Raw genomic sequence first — 21,334 nt, forward strand, 5'->3', positions numbered from 1 at the left:
TTTCTTTCTCCCTATTTGTTCTTCTTTCTTTCTTTCTTTCTTTCTTATCTTCCTGTTTGTTCTTTCTTTCTTTTTTCTCTCTCGTACTATTTGTTCTTTCTTTCTTTCTTTCTTTCTTTCTTTCTTTCTTTCTTTCTCCCTATTTGTTCTTCTTTCTTTCTTTCTTATCTTCCTGTTTGTTCTTTCTTTCTTTTTTCTTTCTCGTACTATTTGTTCTTTCTTTCTTTCTTTCTGTTCTTTTTTCTTTCTTTCTTTCTTTCTTTCTTTCTTTCTTTCTTTCTTTCTCCCTATTTGTTCTTCTTTCTTTCTTTCTTTCTTTCTTTCTTATCTTCCTGTTTGTTCTTTCTTTCTTTTTTCTTTCTCGTACTATTTGTTCTTTCTTTCTTTCTTTCTTTTTTCTTTCTTTCTTATCTTCCTGTTTGTTCTTTCTTTCTTTTTTCTTTCTCGTACTATTTGTTCTTTCTTTCTTTCTTTCTTTTTCTTTTTTCTTTCTTTCTTATCTTCCTATTTGTTCTTTCTTTCTTTTTTCTTTCTCGTACTATTTCTTTCTTTCTTTCTCTGTTCTTTTTTCTTTCTTTCTTTCTTTCTTACTTCATTCCATCCTTGCTTGATTACTTCCTGCGTTTCATTCTTGTTTTTTTTTCTGTTTTTTCCCTCCCTTTTAGCCTCGCTTTCTTTTTTTTTCCTTATCATTTTTGTTCCTGTTTCCTTTCAGTGCTTCACTTTTCTCTCATCGTTCAGTTTACATACTTCTTTCCTACATGTTTAGCTTTTTGCAGTACTTATATTGACACTACATGATATCATTTATTAAAATTACTAAAAGTTAAAGACTATATCATGCTGTCACATGAGTGACAATTGGCCAATAAATCTGATTCTGATGTGATTCTAATTCTGCAGTGTCATTAAATGACCACCAGGCGTCAGTATTGCCCAATTAAAAAGAGAAATAGTAACTAATTCTATTGCAGTTCTATTGCAATGATGCAAAAACTAGAACTCACAGTTCTAAAAATAAAGAATCTTTACATTCGTATTAAAGGAAAGAAGTTTAATTCTAGAGATTTTAATGTTTTTTTTTTTTTTTACAGTAGCATATCCACTGCTACAATATTAGCAAATCAGCAGCATGGCATTCATCTTTTTTATCGAAATAAAAATAAAAAAAAATATGGTGGACGATTAGACAACCAACATTAGTGACTTAAAAAAAAATAATAACATTACAAATGTGAAATCACAAAGAGACTCTTCACAATAAATAACATTCATACTTAAACATGTGAAAATGTTGTCCAGAACTTGAGCTCATCCAAAGACAGACGGCTGAGTAAAGAGAGATAATGCTGAATTACTGTACAGATTCCCACATAATAGCAATAATAATAATAATAATAATTCATCTTTTTTATGATAAACTTTAAAAAGCATCATCACCAACATCAACTTGTTGGAATAAGAAACTCAACCAGTGTTGAATTATCGCTATGAATCAAAATTTCAATGGCAGCCTTCTTGGATAGCAGGAACAGCATAAGAATTAAAGGGATAGTTTGTTAAAATGTCAAGTTATCAAGACGTTTTCTTTCTTAGTTTGTTTTGTAATTAGGGTGATACATTTCACTCAACATCTTCTGCACGAATACATGTCCAAATGCGTATATACTTGCTTTACTGACATCTTGCTCAAATCTTGAAAAATGAGTAAACTTGTAAAACAGCAGACTTCAAATTGAAATCTAAAGTTGAAGATTTCTCAAAACATATCAGCACCTAGGAGGCAAAATGATGGTATTATTTTAAGAAAAGGGCGATTCCGCTCAGTATAGCTGACATTTCTCAAGAAGAAAGAGATTTTGGATGAGACAGATTTGTATTTTTTTGTTAGCAAGTCTCGCGACATGAAGATCAGGAAACATATGTCTCTGGTGATCGACTGCATTTGTTTGAATGGAATATTGTGTACGTTTTAGTCCTCGTACGTTCATATAGTTTATAATCCTACCTTTTTAAATTATTATTAATTAATAATAAATAATTACATGCTAAAATAGCTGGTTATGTCAAAAAATTATATATATATATATATATATATCAAAAGGTTTAAATTTTAGAGATTATACGTTGTTTTCAAGGTTTCACAAATTGAGAGCCAGGGACTGTTTGGTGAAAAATCAAAATGTTACACAATTTCCTTATATTTAACACAATTAAAACATATTTAATATCTGCTTGTTTTATTTATTTATTTATTTATTGACCTGAAGCTATGAGGATAATTTAGCAAATAATTAAGATTTGTCACCCAAGATCATTTCCATAAATACAAACCCATGCACTGTACATGCTTCAAACAATATCGATCACCTAGAATTACGTTTACTATACTGCTATATAATCGTAACAACCACCGGCTTTTATGTCTTTCTTCAACCTTTGGGAGGTGCGGATTTGGGGAGAACGAGTGGCGCAATAGAAGAGTGGGCATCTGTAAGCTCATGTATGTGGAAGAGGGCAGATAGCGCTTGGCTCTGAGTGTCTTATTCTCAGTCTACTGTATCTACATCACAGTAGATACGTCACGTATCTCAGAAAAAAACACGTTACCTTTAATTCTCTTTGCTGGAAGCTGTTGTTCGATATAAATACAGGAGTGGAAACGTGTTTTTTCCCCAGATTACTCTGAACAATAGAAATTTGCATGAGATTCTGGTCTTGTTCGTGATTATACAGGTTTCACCTTTGTACCTTTAATATAATTTGTACTCATGTTTTTTTTTTTGGAAAAATTGATACATTACACACTTTACTGGGTTAAAGATACTGTACATTATAAAGGTATAAATGTTGTAAGCTTGAGGGTATCATCCAGGGAACAGAAAATATGCACAGCCTGTTATACCTGTTATAGAATGAAGGTGACTCCAAGTTTCTATGTCCTGAATGAATAGGCAGATATTTACAGAAAAGATTTTAGGTGACTTCTATTACGTATCTATAATAGCCTTCTGACCAAAACTAAGAAACATGGCGAAGGAAATATTGTGAAAATAAAGTTTTTGCTAGATTATTATATTCCATTAGTCCAGATCTATTTCTAAATACGAGTCTTTTAGGCCTTGATTTCCTTTTAAGACTCTTCAATCACAGAGCTTTCATATAATCATCATCATCATCATCATCATCATCATCAGCAACAGCACCACCAAGTGGGCTTATTAATCAGAATGTGCAGTGCTGAGGTTGTAGAGGGACGACGAGGCCAGAGAACACAAGCCCTGAGAGAATACTGCGCTTGTCCCCCGCCACCATCTTGGCTCTATTCTGCTGACGTGGGTAGGAAACATTAGCAGCAGCAGCAGCAGCAGCAGCTTCAGCAGCTCCTCAGGACCCAATCACAGAGCAGTTTGAGAGGAAGTGACAGCACAAGCTCTAGAGAGTCCTTTACTTTTCCAGTCTTCCAACATGGTGGTCTGTACGTCGTGTTTTCCAGTCGCTGCAGCTCAGTTTCGGTCTCCTTCGCCCTCTGCTTCGCCCTGTGATGCTCGGCCTCAGTGCTGAAGCAGGAAGTTGGTGGCCATGTTGATGTCGTTGTTGGATGCTCTGAGAGCTTCCTGAGCATCCACTCTGGAGAACCCCATCTCCATAAGCCTTGCCACCTGGATGCCAAGAGAATTGAAGCAAAGTTTAGGAAGACAGGAAAGAGTGAGGAATGAATGAATGAATGAAGGAAGGAAGGAAAGAAGGCAAGAAAGTTATTGAATTCATTTGATTTTAGAGATTTGAGAGACCTTGAGATACCTATTTAGTTCACAGGTGTCCAATGTTCTCCAGAATGGAGACCAAGCAGAAGCCACACCTGAGTCTAATGAAAGCCATGATCAACTGATCTCAGTATCATCTGTCTAAAACTCTAAATTAGATTAAGCAACAGAGGAAGAGGCAGGTCGTCAAACATCACTATATTTCAAGTCATGCTAGTGACCATCTGTTGCCGAAGCTCTGTGTAGTGGGATTAAGTTATTTTTTCCCCCCCTTTTTTCTGTCCTACAGATGGACTATAGTCTCGAGTCTTGATTCCTTTTTTCATTTTGAGTTATTTTGTACCTTTTTTTCTTTAACAATCGCACAATTCCTCGGTTTAATCTGCTCCACGGAAATCGGACTTTGAGAAAAACTCCTCGTCCGTCTTTCACAGCTGCTACTACATTAGACGATCGTTTATGTTGAGGAAACTGCTCAGTCAAAACGTTCAGGTAACACAAAGATCTGTGACACTTGTGCATTTCTCTTTTCCTTGATAACCATCGCCCAGAACTCACGTGTTATCTGAAGAGCTCCAGTGGTGCAGATGTCACTAAATGGCATTTCAGAAACCCAATTCAGCAGCAGATCACCACACTAACCAGACAGGATGTTATGTTGGTGCTACTTGTACGGATACTTATGCAATCAAAATTAATCATTTTTGGTATCTGTCATTTTCTGAGAATATGTCAGGGGCTTGCAGCTTATCGATAAGTGAAAAGTTTGATGACAAAAACTGAACTTATAAAGTAAAATGATGTACTTGGGGGACTGCCCGAGTTTAATTCTTTGCACTATGCATCAAAGTAATGATGTACAACTTGAACTCTCATCACCGCAGACAGGGATCTAGTCACAGGCAATAAAAACAACTGAGCCACTGATTTAACTCTCAGTGCTGGTCCCAAGCCTGGATAATAATGGGAGGGCTGCGTAAGTAATGGCACCCGGCATACAACCTACATTCAAATATATTTCGTAAAGCCAAAATCAAATATGTGGGTCTATACGTCTATACTACAACTACAACAATGTACAGCTTTACACCAGAATGTGCCTGAATTATTAAATGTAGTTACTTAAAAAAAAAATAAAAAAATTATATGTATATAGTTACAGACGGAGTGTCTAGTGTCAGCATTCGTAACAATTATTGTTTTAACTACAGCACAGTTTTCAGGACAATTCATTTATCTATTGACTTGAACTTCGGTCTTAATCACTTTGGAGAGAAAAGAGAAAGAGATGCTGGTGAAGAAAAAGGGTTTGATGAAGGCTTTGATAAAGGGTGAGAAAGAGGGAGATCAGGTCTCTCGCAGATGTTCCGTGTCATGAATGTGGTCACAAAGTTAACATAAAAAACTAAAATAAGTAACAAAATATCTGTAAAAACACTGTGGTTTTACTTGAACGTTAGGGTGGTATTATTAACATGTTAATGTTATTACATATCTTTATATGATAATAACCGTTTGTAGTATCTGTATAACATTTTATTTTAATGCATGTATTTGTTTATTAATGAATCCCAACGTCATATAAAGTCTGCAAGTTGATCTGCAATCGCGAAGCACCGTCAAGTCTTCCTCTTTTCCTGTAACCAAACCAACCTCTTTGTTTTTACATGATTATGGCTTAACAGGAAATCGAGTTGAGCCCAGCTACGACTGTGTGAGGCGCTAATAAGTACGTAAGCAAAATCTAAGCTGAAAATAAAGTGGCTCCATTTCATAAAAAGGTCCATTTAAAAGATGTTTTTACTGCTTGTGCTTGTGACGGTGTGTGTTTGTCTCCTGACCTGTTCCTCAGCCACTGGTGTGTCCGCTGGTGTCTGCGGCTGCACGTGATTAAAGTTTTGACCTCTTTGTCGCAAACCTGGAAAGAATCGGTTGAAGAGTCCACCTTGCTATAGAAGAGATAAAAAAGCAACTTGAACTTGAAAATACAATGAAGTGTAAAATGGCACAATTCAGATTGTATCATAGTGCTCTGTGTGAGTGTGTGTCGCTAATATTTCCTTCCCCCTTTTTTTTTTTTTTTAACAGAGCCCAAATAAGAAGTCAAAATATAGAGTTGTGTGGCAAAATATAACAAAAGCTCACAAACTGTGTCCTAAGCTTTAAAAAGTGAAGTAAGAGGACGATGAAGGTAAAATAGGAAAAAGTTGTTTTAGTAGTTTTGAGTTCGAGTCGCCGTCATTTAACATTTGAAAACTTCAACAGAAAATAATTCATGCTAATGACTTCAGAAATAACGCAGATGCTCATAAGCTCTTGGTTACACAATTGCACCTGACTGCATCACCTGATCATGTACAGGTAAAGAAAGGAAATGATTTACAAATCACAATCTCCAATGTCACTCGCATGAGCATGGGTCTTGCTTCAGAGTCTGGTTCCTCTAAAGGTTTCTTCCTCATATACTCTCAGGGAGTTTTTTGCTCATTAGGTATAAATATAAATTTCACTCATTATAAATATAAATGAATTTTTAGATTCCTGTGAAGCTGCTTTGTAACAATGTCCTTTGTTAATTTAATTTTCAATTCAATTAAACGTATTTGTATAACGCTTAACAATCCTCACTGTCTCAAAGCAGCTTTACATGAGTATAGAAACAGAAAATAAATAAATAAATAAATAAGGATAAAAAATAAATAAATAAACAAATACAAAAATGGAACTTTAATAACTTTAAAAACTTTAAACTTTAAAAATTAATTAAAAAAAACATTAATTTAAAATTTTAACATCTATCCCTAAACGCGCTATACAAATAAAATTGAACTGAATTGTCCAGAAAAGAAAGTTTAAACCCTACTAATGCTAGAAAGCCTAAACCAAGGCCTGTAATTCATCGGCTCTTCTGTTGCCTAGATTAGATTCTGTGCTATTCCCCAGAAAAAGGTGGCATTTATTGAGATCACACGCTGGCACACGCTTTTTACAGTGGACATTGTCTTAAAACAGCTTTACAGAACATAAACATAGAGCGGAAGGTAAACATAAGGAGAAGTATAAAGAATTCATATAATAAAAATTCAAGATATATATAGTTCACAGTATGTATGTATGTATGTGTGTATGTATGTATTTATTTAAGTATATGTATTTATCCCCAATGAGCAAGTCTGAGGTGACTCAGGCAGCAGTGGCCAGGAAACACTCCCTTAAATTGGTAAGGAAGAAACCTTTAGAGGAACCAGACTCAAAGGGGAACCTCATCCCCATATGGGAGACACTAAAGGGTGTGATTACAAATATACAGTCAAACAAATGCTGTATTAGTGTAAGGATCACAGAGTTCAGATCTCCTCTTAGTATCACAGAGTCCAACTGGAGCTGGTAGATCTGTAGATGTCTCAGGATTCTCACAGAGTCGGCCTCGTCTCAGTATAGGTCTGAGATCTTCATCGCACGGAAGACGATCAGAGCTGGTACAAAATCATCTAATCGTAAGTGCAATGTACAGCAATTAACCCTGAACATCACATCAAAAAAAAAACTGTGACCTCAGTGAAGATGACTGTAGCATGGTTGGTAGATGTAAGATAAAGCTATAAGATAAAGCACAGGTTCACTGAAACGTCAGCAGACATTTTTCTACACGGATAACTGCGCACTTTTTTCATATTAAATATGCGTACATGTATTTTCCATATTAAAATGGTGGATTTGCTTAAACGGAGCACCTGTTCAGTTTCACCTCTACAGTACAGTTTCTAAATGTGAAAAGAGGAACAGCTACACCACACAAGCATCTTGCATCTGACTGACTGCTCTCGAATAATGATCAGGTTTTTCCATGAACTAAATGTCAGGTTCAGAGAACCGCAACGAATTAGTGACGTTTTTCGACTATATCCGGCCTTTCATGAGTTGAATTTATTACAGTGAAGCAGAGAGAACGCTAAACAGTGTAGCTCATCAGTGTTCAAAAGCTAGTGACCAACAAAACATTTCCACACAATTCTTCAAAATTTCAATATTATTTACGCATTCAAAGGCAAAAATCTATTAATGTTTGAACGGAACATTGAGCATAAGAACTATTTTATCGCCAAAATGTTATCGCCAAAAGGGTTGGCATTATATTAGGCAATAAGTGAACAGTCAGTTCTTGAAGTTGATGTGTTAAAAGCAGGAAAAATGGGCGAGTGTAAGGAGCAGAGCCAGACGGTGACGTCTAGACGACAGGGTCAGAACGTCTCAGCGGGTTTTGTGAGATGTTCACAATATGCAGTGGTTAGTACCCACCAAATGTGGTCCAAGAAAGGACAACTGGTGAAAGGATACAGTGCTGCAATGACTTATCAATCAATCAATGATTTTTTTTCACTTCTAATTGACTTTGTTTCTGTAATTTAGCTCCTTGCTCTTCTCAAGGTCTTGTTACACTATTACATAATCTTATTCGCATAGATGTGAGTCAAAAGATCCTTCACTTTTAGATCAGAGATAGAGTTGTTTGACCTTTAGTCTTCGCTTTAGGGCTGTTCCGTTCGGCTGATAACATATGTGGGATTTACATAAACATTTGCAAATGTACAAGAGAAGGAATAAAATTAGCGGTTCTGAAACTTTTGCAACCCTTTTGGAAAGTTTGAGATCACTGTGGCTTGCGCAAACATTTACACAAATCTAGCATTTTGGTCAACATGATGCTTATCTTTTCTTGCCTAACATCTAACCCGCTTGTTTTTTATTGGCTCCTCAGAACAGCTCCGAAAACAGATCACATGGCAGAAACCATGTTATGGTGTCCTTTGCCCTTCAGTGAATTACAAAAAAGTGTCAATGTGTGAAAAATTCACAATTGCCAAGCTAAAATCTAAAGGATGATGCTAATACAACTAAAATAGCGGTGTCCAATCTTATCCGGAAAGGGCCGGTGTGGGTGCAGGTTGTCATTCCAACCAAGCAGAAGCCTCACAATGAAAACCTGCACCCACACCGGCCCTTTGTGGATAAGACTGGACACCGCTAAACTAAAACATTTAAGCTTATGATAAAATGATGTTTCATTGCATATAACTGTTACAAAAAAATTGTAGCTCGTTTATCAGACATGAGATTACTGGATGAGAAATTTCATCAGTATCCACAATGTGCACATATACACAGGAAGTTACATACTTCCTTTTGGTTTTTGAAAGAAAGCAGAAACATGCAATCTCATCTTCTTGTACAAAAACATTCGCTTATTCGTTTTCTCCGAACATATTTGACAAAAGGGCTCAATTGTAATAATAATTGCTATAATTCTTAATGCTAATTTACCAACATCAGTATAACCAGAATGGGTAAGTGGTAGAAAATGGATGAATGGATGGATGAAGTGCTACTACATCTGTATCAAATGAAGACCAATCACAGGCATCCTTATAAAGAGAAAAAGAACAATCAGTAGGTTTATATAAACACTAAATATCGAAGATTCCTGAAGAATTTTATGTTTTACACCACAGCAATTTGCTTACTTAGGATTTATTTTCCATTTGTAATTACATCCAAGAAATGTAAAAGATGCTTTGTGTAATTGTGTAAAAATCTGATAATAAATTTCCTGGAAGTCTTTACAACTATGACACTACCATGTCTGTCATTATAGCACCTTATTATAGCATTATAGTTCAGGGGTTTTGTGCACAGGTGCATTGTCATGCTGGAACAGATTTGGGCCTCTTGGATCCAGTAAAGGGAAATTGTAACGCTGCAGATTTTCTGCACATTGTGTAACTTCAGATTGGTGGTACAGTTTTGGAAAGAACTACGTATGGATGTGATGGTCAGGTGGCGCTAACTCACTTGGCGAAACACCGACTTCTAAATCGATCACAACCGACTGCACCGGGTTACGAGTGGAAGCCGTTTTAAAACACCACGTAGGATTCCTTACCGACAGGAACAGCGGCACAAGTTCAACACGGAATATTACAGATAAATTCTATGGATAAACAATACATAGTCTAAGTCTCTAAGCAACAAAACAGGCAAAGATTATAGTACTCCATTGCTTCACGAGAGTACCTTAAGGCAACTGAAATTTCAGGTTAACAGAACTAAAACTACTTTACCATGGTAACCACAGTCTAAATATGACTAAACCAGAATTATGAAACTATTTTACCTTTTTATGTGTAAGATTTGTGTCCTTACTGGGCAAATTAACCAACAAGCTACCAGCAAATGTGTCTGCACTCTACTGTAAATGAGCAGATGGGTACAATGTGTAAGTAAAGTATCACGGTCACTTTCTGTTTGATAAGACAATAAACTTGCTGTTCACACGTGGTCAAGTTGAAATTTTCTCTTTGTGGTTGAGAACTGGCTGAGTGAAGAAAAAAAAACAAAAAACGATCAAACCAAGAACAGGCCATGAGAATTGCAGCACCATCTGTTATGTTTCTTTTGTGTGTGTAGCTACATGCAGGAAATCCCCCCCCACACACACACACACAGTATTAAAAACACACTAATAATTAAAAATGATTAATTACAATAATTACAATATCTTGTAACTTTTGTAATTTTATTTTTACTTATTGAAAAAGATTGATAATTGAAATTATTCAAATGTGTCTGAATTATTAGACAAAGCAAAAATAGAAATAAACAAAAACAAATAAATAAATCTAAAACAATTCTGAAGTTTGGACAAAAAAACAGAACAGAAGAAAGTATAAATAGTTGTTCCTAATGGTTTGTGCTTTCTAAAGGAGTTTTAGTTTAGGGCCTCAGTGTAGGCTATGGGTGTGTGTGTGTGTGTGTGTGTGTGTATATGTGAGATGTTTTACCAATCTTATTATCTTATCTTATCTGCCTCAAGGTTATACTTCTTGTGCATTTGGAGATGCTTTTCTGTTCACTTCGGTTGTAAAGAGCGGTATTTTCAGCTTGAAGCAGCATGAATACTTTCTTCTGACCTCTGTCCCCTTTCTGTGTCTGCAGAACTACTGTGTGTGAAAACCCCATGAGATTCCTCAAACACTCAATGCAGCCTGCCACTATGCCACTATGGGGTCAAAGTCACTGAGATCACTATATTTCACCATTTCGATGTTTGATGAATTAACTGTCTCACCATTCTGAGTAAACTTTAACGATGTGAAAATCCTGCTCATCTGACACCAACAATTATGCCACAGACAAAATCACCGAGATCACAATTTCTAATGGACGATGTTAACCATAACTACTGCATTAATGAGTAGATGTACAGGTGGTGTTCACAATAACGTGCTCAGTGGGCGTATCTTTCTGTCAGTTAGTAAAATAAACATGACGGGTGTAAATTCTCCCTTAGAACACTTAACATAGCAGTGATTGTAGGTGGTACCTGCTGTGGTGGTGGCTGCTGGGGGTTTCTTCTGAGCTGGGCGAGCTGTGAGAGCAGTAGCTGTTGGTCCAGCATGTCCATACGCTGCTGTCGCTGGATGTCCAACGTGGCTCCCATCCCCACTGGAGCCTCAGCACGTGGCTCTGTGCTTGAGAACATGGGCTCCAGGAACTTACAGCTGCAGCGTGCCAAAAACCGCGGAACACACAGGAACCGCTGGAGATTCAACATGTTACTGTAGTACAGCATGCCTGAGACCTGAACACACACACACACAACCGAAATGTTACTGTAGAACAGCACACCAGAGACACACACAGATATAACAGTGTGATTTGTCAGGACAAATCCGGGGATGAATAAGAACACGTGGGCTTTTAAAACTGTAGGATTCAAACATGTAATAATATTCTTATTATTATAATATTCTTATTATTATTATAATTCTATAAAACAAACAAACAAAAAAAATAAAATAAAAACATAAATTGTGCACGAGTGTAACAAAGTTTTCATCCAAAATCAAGCAGAGCATCTGAAATGAAACCGATGTTGCCTTGGGAAGAAGTGTGAAATGTTCAGAAATGATTGACGATGACCCCAAACTATCAGTTTAAGAACAATACGAATGTAAGTCGAGGTGAAAGACTGTGCAGATTTATAGATTACATGTGGATTTGGTGAGAAAGTTTTTGGCAGGTGAAATTTCAAAACGTCACATTAGGATTTGTACTTACCAATCCGCTAAAAGCTACAACCCACATGTAAGTGCTGGAGGTCAACAGCTGTTAGAGACAGAAACACAAAAGAAACTGAGGTGATTATTTAATCCACGTACAAACAAGTGCTTGTTATTAGTGATGATGAAATAAGTAATCTAATTAAATGTTATAGATCAGAGGCATCATGAAACAATTTATTTAGCTGTATGTGGGCAGAGCAGGAACAGAGAGCATGGTCATTATCACCGTTTATCTTCATGCACTTGTGAAAGTCTTTGCATCACGTCACACAGCTTACCTGCAGGCCCACGATGTACACAAGAGACTTGTTGCTGATCGAGAAGTAGCGCAGCAACTGTGTGACCTGAACACGAGGGATGGAACAGAAGAAAGGCACAAAGAGGGCAAAGACTGGACCCAGTCTAGGGGAGAGAGAGAGAGAGAGAGAGAGAGATGAATAGATAGATAGCGAGATAGAAAGAGAGAGAGAGATGGGGAGATAGATAGCGAGAAAGAGACAGAGAGAGATGGATAGATAGATAGATAACGAGAGAGAGAGAGTGAGACATAGATGGATAGATAGATAGCGAAAGAGAGAGTGAGCGAGCGAGCGAGAGATAGATAGATAGACAGCGAGAGAGAGAGAGAAAGAGAGATGGATAGATAGATAGATAGCGAGAGAGAGCGCGAGCGAGCGAGCGATATAGATAGATAGATAGATAGAGAGAGAGAGAGAGATGGATAGATAGATAGCGAGAGAGAGAGAGCGAGAGAGAGATAGATAGATAGATAGATAGATAGAGGGAGAGACAGAAAGAGAGAGATGGATAGAGAGAGAGAGACATATTAGTGCAAAATAGTGCAGCACTGTGTTTAATAGACACGCTACAGGAAGTCTTGTGTTTTAGTGTTTAATTAATGTCTTATCATTTTTCCTGACCTTCCTTCATTAGCTAATTATTTAAACATTAAAAACACCAATAAGGTTTTTTTTTAACGTGGCATGTTTTGCTAGTCGTTTTTTAGCAAACCAAAAATAGTGAAGCACATGTGTATCATGTACCTTTTTTTTTTTTTTAATGTTCTGATGCTTACCCTAACGCTCTGTTTACGTGCAGTTTAGCGTTATACATTTTACGTTTTCATCTTTCACACCTGTGGCGTATGTGTGAATAAACAGCTCAATCACTTAGTCACCTCGGTTTCCCTTCCTTATAAATACATGAGTACGAAGTACAAAGTGAAGAAACCACACGCATTATTCCCCCCTCCCCCTCCTCATCTCAACACGTTGCCATTAGCGCTATAACAGCCCCTGTGGAGGAACAGACAAGAACATACCCTGGGGCTTGGTAAAGAGGGTTGTATTAAAAAGACACCTCAAGTTCAACAAGCAGTCAAGGATGAAACACAATAAGAAAGCACAGGCTTTTTCAGTGATGCAAATTTGCATTGCAAAATAGGTCACAATGAGGAACACAAGAATATTGTGGTTGAAAGAAAATAGCTGATCAACAGAATCCGCTAACTCTTTTCGAGACGTGTGATCCGTGACCTGGTTTAAAACGTTGCCTAATTTTCTGTAACCAGTGATCAAGTGAATCAAAGTTATTAACAGCACATGAAAGGGGAACCTTCAGAAATGTGAATTCTGGAGAGTAGAGAAGAGTGAGCGGGAGAAAGAACCACAGAGAGGAACGTCTTTTTCCGTCGACAGATAATATGACGTTAACTGAAGGAAAAATATTTGAACACTCTTCCCCAGACGTAAAAAAAACTTAATTCAAAGACTTTATACATATAAATACACAGAGTACAGAGACCAACATTTGTGTATACCTTAACTTCATACACTCAATGGGGTTGTGTTCCCCCCAAACCGGTCACATCCTCACTCCAACATTTGACCCTGACCTCATTAAAGCTCTAGTGCCTGAATGATCACAAATCTCCACAGCCACACATGAAAATGTAGTGGAAAGCCTTCCCAGAAGACTGGAGCTTATTAAAACAGCAACTACACTGTATCTACACATACTATACAGGAGGATGCCTAATAATTCTGACTTTTCTATTTATAAACAAAGTAAAACGTCATACTCGTTGGTTCCGTTCGCTTAAGGATACGGAAAGCTTAAAGTTTGTGGTGTGTGTGTTGTGGTGCTGATACCGGAGACTCCTTCCATGAGACATCTCTTAACAGAAAGTAGTCCCTGTTTGATTTGGTACTACAGAAATGTGTGATATTTCAGAATGAATGTGTAAATATAAGTGTGATTTGTCTTGCAGCAAAAAGATCGGCAAGAATTTTTTGTCTATTTTTGTCTAAGGACATCAGATCTCTGATCAAGTTATAGTAATATTCAAAAAATGCCCTTTAGATTAGTTTCTATATTAATGTCATACTGTCTGAAGAATGAGTTTTACTTCTCCAAAACAAACCCCAATCGCCTCATGACTTGAGAATGGAGGAGGAGAAAAAATGAGCACAAAGAGGAAAAGAAGTCGGTGTGGTTTTCTTGACAGCTTCGACCTGCCTCGGAGTCGAGCGTCTACACAAACATTCATATAGACAGTGTGTGAAAGTGAAGCGAGTCTTAGTTTGAGATGCACAAGAAACTCTGCATTGCCTGATCAGAGGAATAAGCTGATCAACTGTTGGGTGAGTCCTGATTTTTTAGGATTCGTTTTAAGGCTGAAGGAGAAAAAAAATGAAAATGTAGCAGTAACTAAATACATATATTTCCACTATTGCATGTAATCAATAATTGGAAAAAAAAAAAATGGGTTCGTTGTAAACATAAATTCACCTAATTAATTATCTGGTTTATTTAATTAATAGGAATCTAGACAAAGATCGGAAATAATAAAACAAATAATATTAGAAATAAAATGTTAAATTATTAGGGAAAATTTTCAAAAAGCTGACAAAACTTTCAGAAATCAAATGCAGCAGCTTTTCAGAATTCGCATTATTGTCTAATTAAACATACAGTATAAAAATACATTATTATGGATGTTCAGCTTTTTTTCTGGCATACTGAGTGTTTGTGGTCATGAAAATGTTTGAATAACTTTAAAAACCAAAAGAAACATCTGTTTATTAGTCACTGTTACTAGTAAACATGAGTAAATAGTCTGTTGCCATGTGTATAAAGACCTTTTCGAGGGGGAAATACCATACACGTTTGGTGCCACTTTCTGAGCAGAGATCATTTGAGATCATTTCAGCATTTCTCTCATTTTATGAGGCACTACTTTGGGATCGTTCCGTACAGGGACGACAATTTCCAGGTAATTAAGGTGATGTAACTATGTACAGAACTAAAGTCAGCCTGCTGTTTTGAGATGCGTTTTAACACCTTTTCTGTAAAGGTTTTATTTTTTTAGCACTCAGTTTCGTTCCAGTCCTTTCATTGGCTTTTATCTTCTACTATTTTTGTTTGTTTAGTTCGTTTTGTTAACGGTGATGTAATTCATCTGGTGCTGATAAGACATTTCTGCATGCGGTATATTGCTGTTGACGACATTCTAAAAAAAAAAAACCTTCAGAAATCAAATGCAGAAGCTTTTCAGATTTTTCTTCTGGCATAATCAGTGTTTATGGTCATGCAAGCATTTAAATAACTTTAGAAACCAAAAGAAACATCTGTTTATTAGATACCGGTTCTTATGTGGTTAAAAGTTACAGCTTTCTAAAATGAAGTGCTGGAGATTACATCAGAATAATTTAATTTCATTGTTTTCAGAGCATATTTGAGATGAATACCTCTTCTTAGGCTCTTTACTCAGGTTCTCCTGGTGAAATCTTATATGATCTTTTATGAAAACTCTAAAAAGCTCTGAAGTGTGAAGCAGAACCTTATATTTAACCGAGAAACCATTGAGGAAACCTTTGTTCTCTACAATCTAATGGTTTTGCGGATGCACAGGTGTTTTGATAAAAATAGACCAAATGTAAAAATGTGTACTTTGTTTTGTTTCCAAAGTAGAACTTACAATGCAGACTTCCATTTCTGCTTTCAGTCTCTTGATTTACCAGTCTGTGATGATGTCTGAACCAGCGAACCTCAACTGCACCAATCTCTACTCCCACTATCTAGTGGCACGTGTGCTCATGCCGCTGGCCTACTCAATCATCTGTCCAGTGGGGCTGCTCGGTAATGGTCTGGTGCTGCACATCATCTACACCAAGGTGACCAAGCTCAACTCCAGCACGCTGTACTCAGCCAACCTGGCCATGTCAGACTTACTCTTCTGCCTGGCGCTGCCTCTACGGGCCGTCTACTACGCTCTGGGCTTCCACTGGCCCATGGGAGAGGGACTATGCAAGGCCTCAGCTCTGCTTTTTTACATCAATGCCTACGCTGGTGTTAATTTTATGACCTGCCTCGCTGTGGATCGTTTTGTGTCCGTAGCGCTACGGCCAAAGTGTGTGTGGCTCCGGAATATACGGAACGTGAAGCTCATTTGTTTGTTAATGTGGGTGCTGGTGTTGGCACAGACGCTGCCATTACTGACCATGACCATGACTTATGAGGAGCACGATGGCAGGATTACATGCATGGAGTACCCTAATTTCGAGCACACTGTCCCAGGCTTGCCTTACCTTCTGATTGGTGCTGTGGTTTTAGGCTATGGGATCCCACTGGGAATAATCCTCCTGTGCTACTCAGCGCTCTCACACAGACTACGGAGAGCTGCCAAGTCCAACCGTCTGACTGAGCGATCTGGAAGGACGCATAAGGCACGGGCGGTGATTGCTGGCGTGGTGGTGGTATTCGTTGTGTGTTTCAGCCCGTACCACGTGGACCTGCTTCAGTACATGATCCGGAAGCTTGTGCACGAGCCGGACTGCGAAGAGCTGCACGCTTTCCAAATCTCACTGCACATCACCGTGTGCCTCATGAACTTCAACGCATGCCTTGATCCATTTGTTTACTGCTTTGCCTGCAGTGGCTACAAGAAGAAAGTGTTGAACCTACTGAAACGCCAGGTCAGCCCGTCACTCTCCAGTGCAGCACCAAGTTCACCTGACAGCTCGGGAACTAATGAACAACAAACCCATTTAACCCACCACAACAGACCCCTGACCCTGAAAACCATCGACAAAAACTCCTGAACCACCACACAGCTCATGGAAGCCTTCGGACATACGTGTTTTGACTGTGACCAAGTTGCACTTTTGCAGTTTTTTTGAAGGAAGTGTTGGCACATGAAGATTTTCTTCACACCAAAACAAGTTCTCAAATAGATTTCATATCTTCATGGAAAACTTTAACTGTTGTTTTAAACACTTGCTGAGTGCTCGTGTCTTTTATCTGTTATTAGTTTAGTACGGTCCAGATTTGTTCTCTGTCCCACAGGGGGACTCAAACCAAAATAAAAGAGGCTTTCCTTTGAGAAAAGGAATAATGTAGAACCCAGTTTAGGAAGGCAGAACCCTGAGCCATTCAAAGAAACATTGGAAAAAGTTGTCAACAAATAATTTAAGGTTAGTACCGCTTTGACGTAATACAAAAGACCACTTCCTGAAGTGTCTCCATTCTAGAAAAGCAAAAACTCTTTCCACACAGGATGTGAAATAGAACATCTTTACAAACACATCAATTCACATGGGATGTATATCTGACACACTGGTAAGAGTGGGACTAAAAAAAAAAAAATCACAGATACTGTGGTAATAACTCCATTACCCTACTTCCTGATAACAATAATCCTGTCCGAATAGGGCTTAAGATGGATTACATTCAGAGAATAGATCTGAGGAGAGCTGCAGAACGTCAAAGTACTGTAGATCTTTCCATTATAGTGTGTTAAGACTACGGGAATTGTGGGACATATCAGATGTGGACAACATGTGTATGTAGAATGTAGAAATGTGTCCTAGCAGTAATTCTACATTGTCAACAGTATGGGATTTCTGACAGGAAGGGTATTGTATTGTATACTGTATACTGAAATACAGCTTTGAATGTTCTGTTTAAATATGAGTCCAGTTTGTGTGAATAGAATAAGCATTTCATTTCACAAAACGTTTCACTAGAAAGCACAAAAAAGCCTCAAACAGTAGATAAATTTACTTTTTACTTTTAATACAGCATTTTCAGGACAAGTCGTGTCCTTCGAGTCCATCTGAAGTGTCTCAATTTTTCAGTCCCAAATGAGCTGAAAGTTAACGCCAGAGGTATCCTATACTGCTTAAAAGCGTCGTTTTAAAACGTTAGATTATCCAGTCTGGGGAAGTGTATTCCTTAAAACATCAATAAGTCCAATCAAACTTTACTAAGCAGGTGTAAGTGAAAGGCACAAAATACTGTTAGCTCTTATTACAGCCGAAATCTGGCTAATTTCATCAGCGTACATAGGTGTATGGAAGATAAGCATCAACGCAAGTTAATAAATAGTTACATAACGAAAACAAGTAAATGATTAACAGCGATAATAAAACTAGCCGTCAGCGTGTGATTTTGCTACAGTAAAAAACAAACAATTGTTATTAAACCGTTTGTTTCGAAGGAGTGATGACTTTCGTGCTACAGAAAAGCGTCATCCAAAGTCATCACACGCTAATAAGTACTTACAGAAACAAAGTTCTTCTTGAACTGGATCAATAATGTTTCAATTAGCTGGCTATGAAAACCAGCGGTTTAGAAAATGGCTCCTTTTTTTGTTTTGTTTACAGCAGAACAAAGGTTAAAAAAAGCTGTTGACGTTTTATAAAGCTAAATATTTATTTGTTTAATGGTGAAAAATAGGTCTTACTTTATTTCTGGGATGTGTTTTATTGCTTGTCAAAAATGTGAACCTTAATTCACCAACCATGAACAAAGAGTTCAACCAAAGCCACCAGAAGCACAGGAAAAGCTCATGTCAGGGGTTGTTAAGATTAATGTTGAGGTAAAACAATTAGGCAGGAAAAATCTAACAGAAAAGAAAAGTAAGTCATGATTTAATCAAAGGGCGTCAAATCACCACACTCTTTATGAACGCAGCGCCCTCAAGTGGTCGAGACGTATAACTGCATGATGTTTCTGGATGTTTCTATGCAATAAGGATGTTAAATACTTAATGACAACGCATTATATTAAATGTGTAGGTGTGCTTGTAGCTGTGATCAATCGATCAAACAGTTGTTGACTTACAGTCCGGCCGGCAGCACGTCCACCTGCAGCTCAAACAGGAAGTGAACAACCTTGGCCAACAGGAAGTCCAGAAATCCAGACAGAACCCAGGTTCCAAACAGGAAGGACTGTGTAAAACAAGAGGGCACATCGGTCACAAGATAATCCTGATGTGAAATCATTGTTTAAAGAAACATTTCAGTGGTTTGAAATACAACAACAGGAAATCCAGTTTTTATTAATATGCCAAGTCAGAAACGCCTGCAATTCTGCACTCGTCCTGTCTCGTTTCACCAGGTTCTCTGGGACACACGACAACACTGACTCTGGTAGCTGATGACACTTTAAAAACACTTTCTGTTCACACAACACAACAATGTGGAAAGACTTACAGCGAATTTGCGACTGCCGAACCTCCTCTCAAATATGCGGAAGTTGTAGATGAGCAGACTGCTGCAGAACGTGTCCTTTACATCCAGACAGATTAGTCTCCCACACAGCAGCCTCCACAACTACAGTCAACAAGGAACACACACACACACACACACAGAACAGACCAGACACACACAGAACAGACCAGACACACACACAGAACAGACCCACACACACAGAACAGACCCACACACACAGAACAGACCCACACACACAGAACAGACCCACACACACAGAACAGACCCACACACACAGAACAGACCCACACACACAGAACAGACCCACACACACACACAGAACAAACCCACACACACACACACACACACACAGAACAAACCAGAAACACACACACACACAGAACAGACCCACACACAGAACAGACCAGACACACACACACACACCAAACACAGACCCACACACAGACAGACCAGACCCACACACAGACCAGGACAGACCAGACCCACACACAGACCAGGACAGACCAGACCCACACACAGACAGGACAGACCAGACCCACACACAGACAGGACAGACCAGACCCACACACAGGCAGACCAGACCAGACCCACACACAAACACAGCACAGACCCACACACAGACAGGACAGACCAGACCCACACACAGACAGGACAGACCAGACCCACACACAGACAGGACAGACCAGACCCACACACAGACAGGACAGACCAGACCCACACACAGGCAGACCAGACCAGACCCACACACAAACACAGCACAGACCCACACACAGACAGGACAGACCAGACCCACACACAGACAGGACAGACCAGACCCACACACAAACACAGCACAGACCCACACACAGACAGGACAGACCAGACCCACACACAGACAGGACAGACCAGACCCACACACAGACAGGACAGACCAGACCCACACACAGGCAGACCAGACCAGACACACACACAGGCAGACCAGACCAGACACACACACAAACACAGCACAGACCAGACACACACACAAACACAGCACAGACCCACGCACACAGACAGAACAGACCCACGCACACACACAGAACAGACCCACGCACACACACAGAACAGACCCACGCACACACACAGAACAGACACACGCACACACACAGAACAGACACACGCACACACACAGAACAGACACACGCACACACACAGAACAGACACACGCACACACACAGAACAGACACACACACACACACACACACAGAACAGACACACACACACACACACACAGAACAGACACACACACACACACACAGAACAGACACACACACACACACACAGAACAGACACACACACACACACACACAGAACAGACACACACACACACACACACACAGAACAGACACACACGCACACACACAGAACAGACACACGCACACACACAGAACAGACACACACACACACACACACACAGAACAGACACACACACACACACACACAGAACAGACACACACACACACAGAACAGACACACACACACACACACACAGAACAGACACACACACACACACACACAGAACAGACACACACACACACACACACACACAGAACAGACACACACACACACACACACACAGAACAGACACACACACACACACACAGAACAGACACACACACACACACACAGAACAGACACACACACACACAGAACAGACACACACACACACACACACAGAACAGACACACACACACACACAGAACAGACAGACACACACACACAGAACAGACAGACACACACACACACACACACAGAACAGACACACACACACACACACACACACACACACACACACAGAACAGACACACACACACACAGAACAGACACACACACACACAGAACAGACACACACACACACACACAGAACAGACACACACACACACACACAGAACAGACACACACACACACAGAA

The 21,334-nt window shown here is 38.9% G+C and overlaps 2 protein-coding genes across 2 annotated transcripts in view; one reads left to right on the forward strand and one right to left on the reverse strand.

The window, feature by feature from the left end:
* Nucleotides 1-1,033: 1,033 nt before the first annotated feature.
* The window catches only part of ubac2 (UBA domain containing 2), a 24,065-nt gene continuing 3,764 nt past the window's right edge, over nucleotides 1,034-21,334 (reverse strand). The window contains exons 3-9 of the mRNA XM_060860846.1: nucleotides 19,387-19,506; nucleotides 19,016-19,122; nucleotides 12,169-12,292; nucleotides 11,886-11,933; nucleotides 11,149-11,406; nucleotides 5,609-5,716; nucleotides 1,034-3,662 (exon numbers count right to left, since the gene is read on the reverse strand). Coding sequence (XP_060716829.1) covers nucleotides 3,555-3,662; nucleotides 5,609-5,716; nucleotides 11,149-11,406; nucleotides 11,886-11,933; nucleotides 12,169-12,292; nucleotides 19,016-19,122; nucleotides 19,387-19,506 — 873 coding nt within the window. The 3' untranslated portion in view covers nucleotides 1,034-3,554. The remainder of the gene's footprint in view (nucleotides 3,663-5,608; nucleotides 5,717-11,148; nucleotides 11,407-11,885; nucleotides 11,934-12,168; nucleotides 12,293-19,015; nucleotides 19,123-19,386; nucleotides 19,507-21,334) is intronic.
* On the forward strand, nucleotides 14,393-17,858 carry gpr183b (G protein-coupled receptor 183b). Its single transcript, XM_060860877.1, has 2 exons — nucleotides 14,393-14,532; nucleotides 15,897-17,858. Exon 2 carries the CDS (start codon nucleotides 15,919-15,921, stop codon nucleotides 16,990-16,992), a length of 1,074 nt encoding a protein of 357 aa, XP_060716860.1. The 5' UTR covers nucleotides 14,393-14,532; nucleotides 15,897-15,918; the 3' UTR covers nucleotides 16,993-17,858.

Source organism: Tachysurus vachellii, chromosome 24 (genome assembly GCF_030014155.1).
Source record: "Tachysurus vachellii isolate PV-2020 chromosome 24, HZAU_Pvac_v1, whole genome shotgun sequence".
Taxonomy (NCBI): domain Eukaryota; kingdom Metazoa; phylum Chordata; class Actinopteri; order Siluriformes; family Bagridae; genus Tachysurus; species Tachysurus vachellii.

Bases quoted from the DNA above. Each gene is read 5' to 3' on its own strand.
- gpr183b (XM_060860877.1), top strand. From the start codon at position 15,919: ATGATGTCTGAACCAGCGAACCTCAACTGCACCAATCTCTACTCCCAC.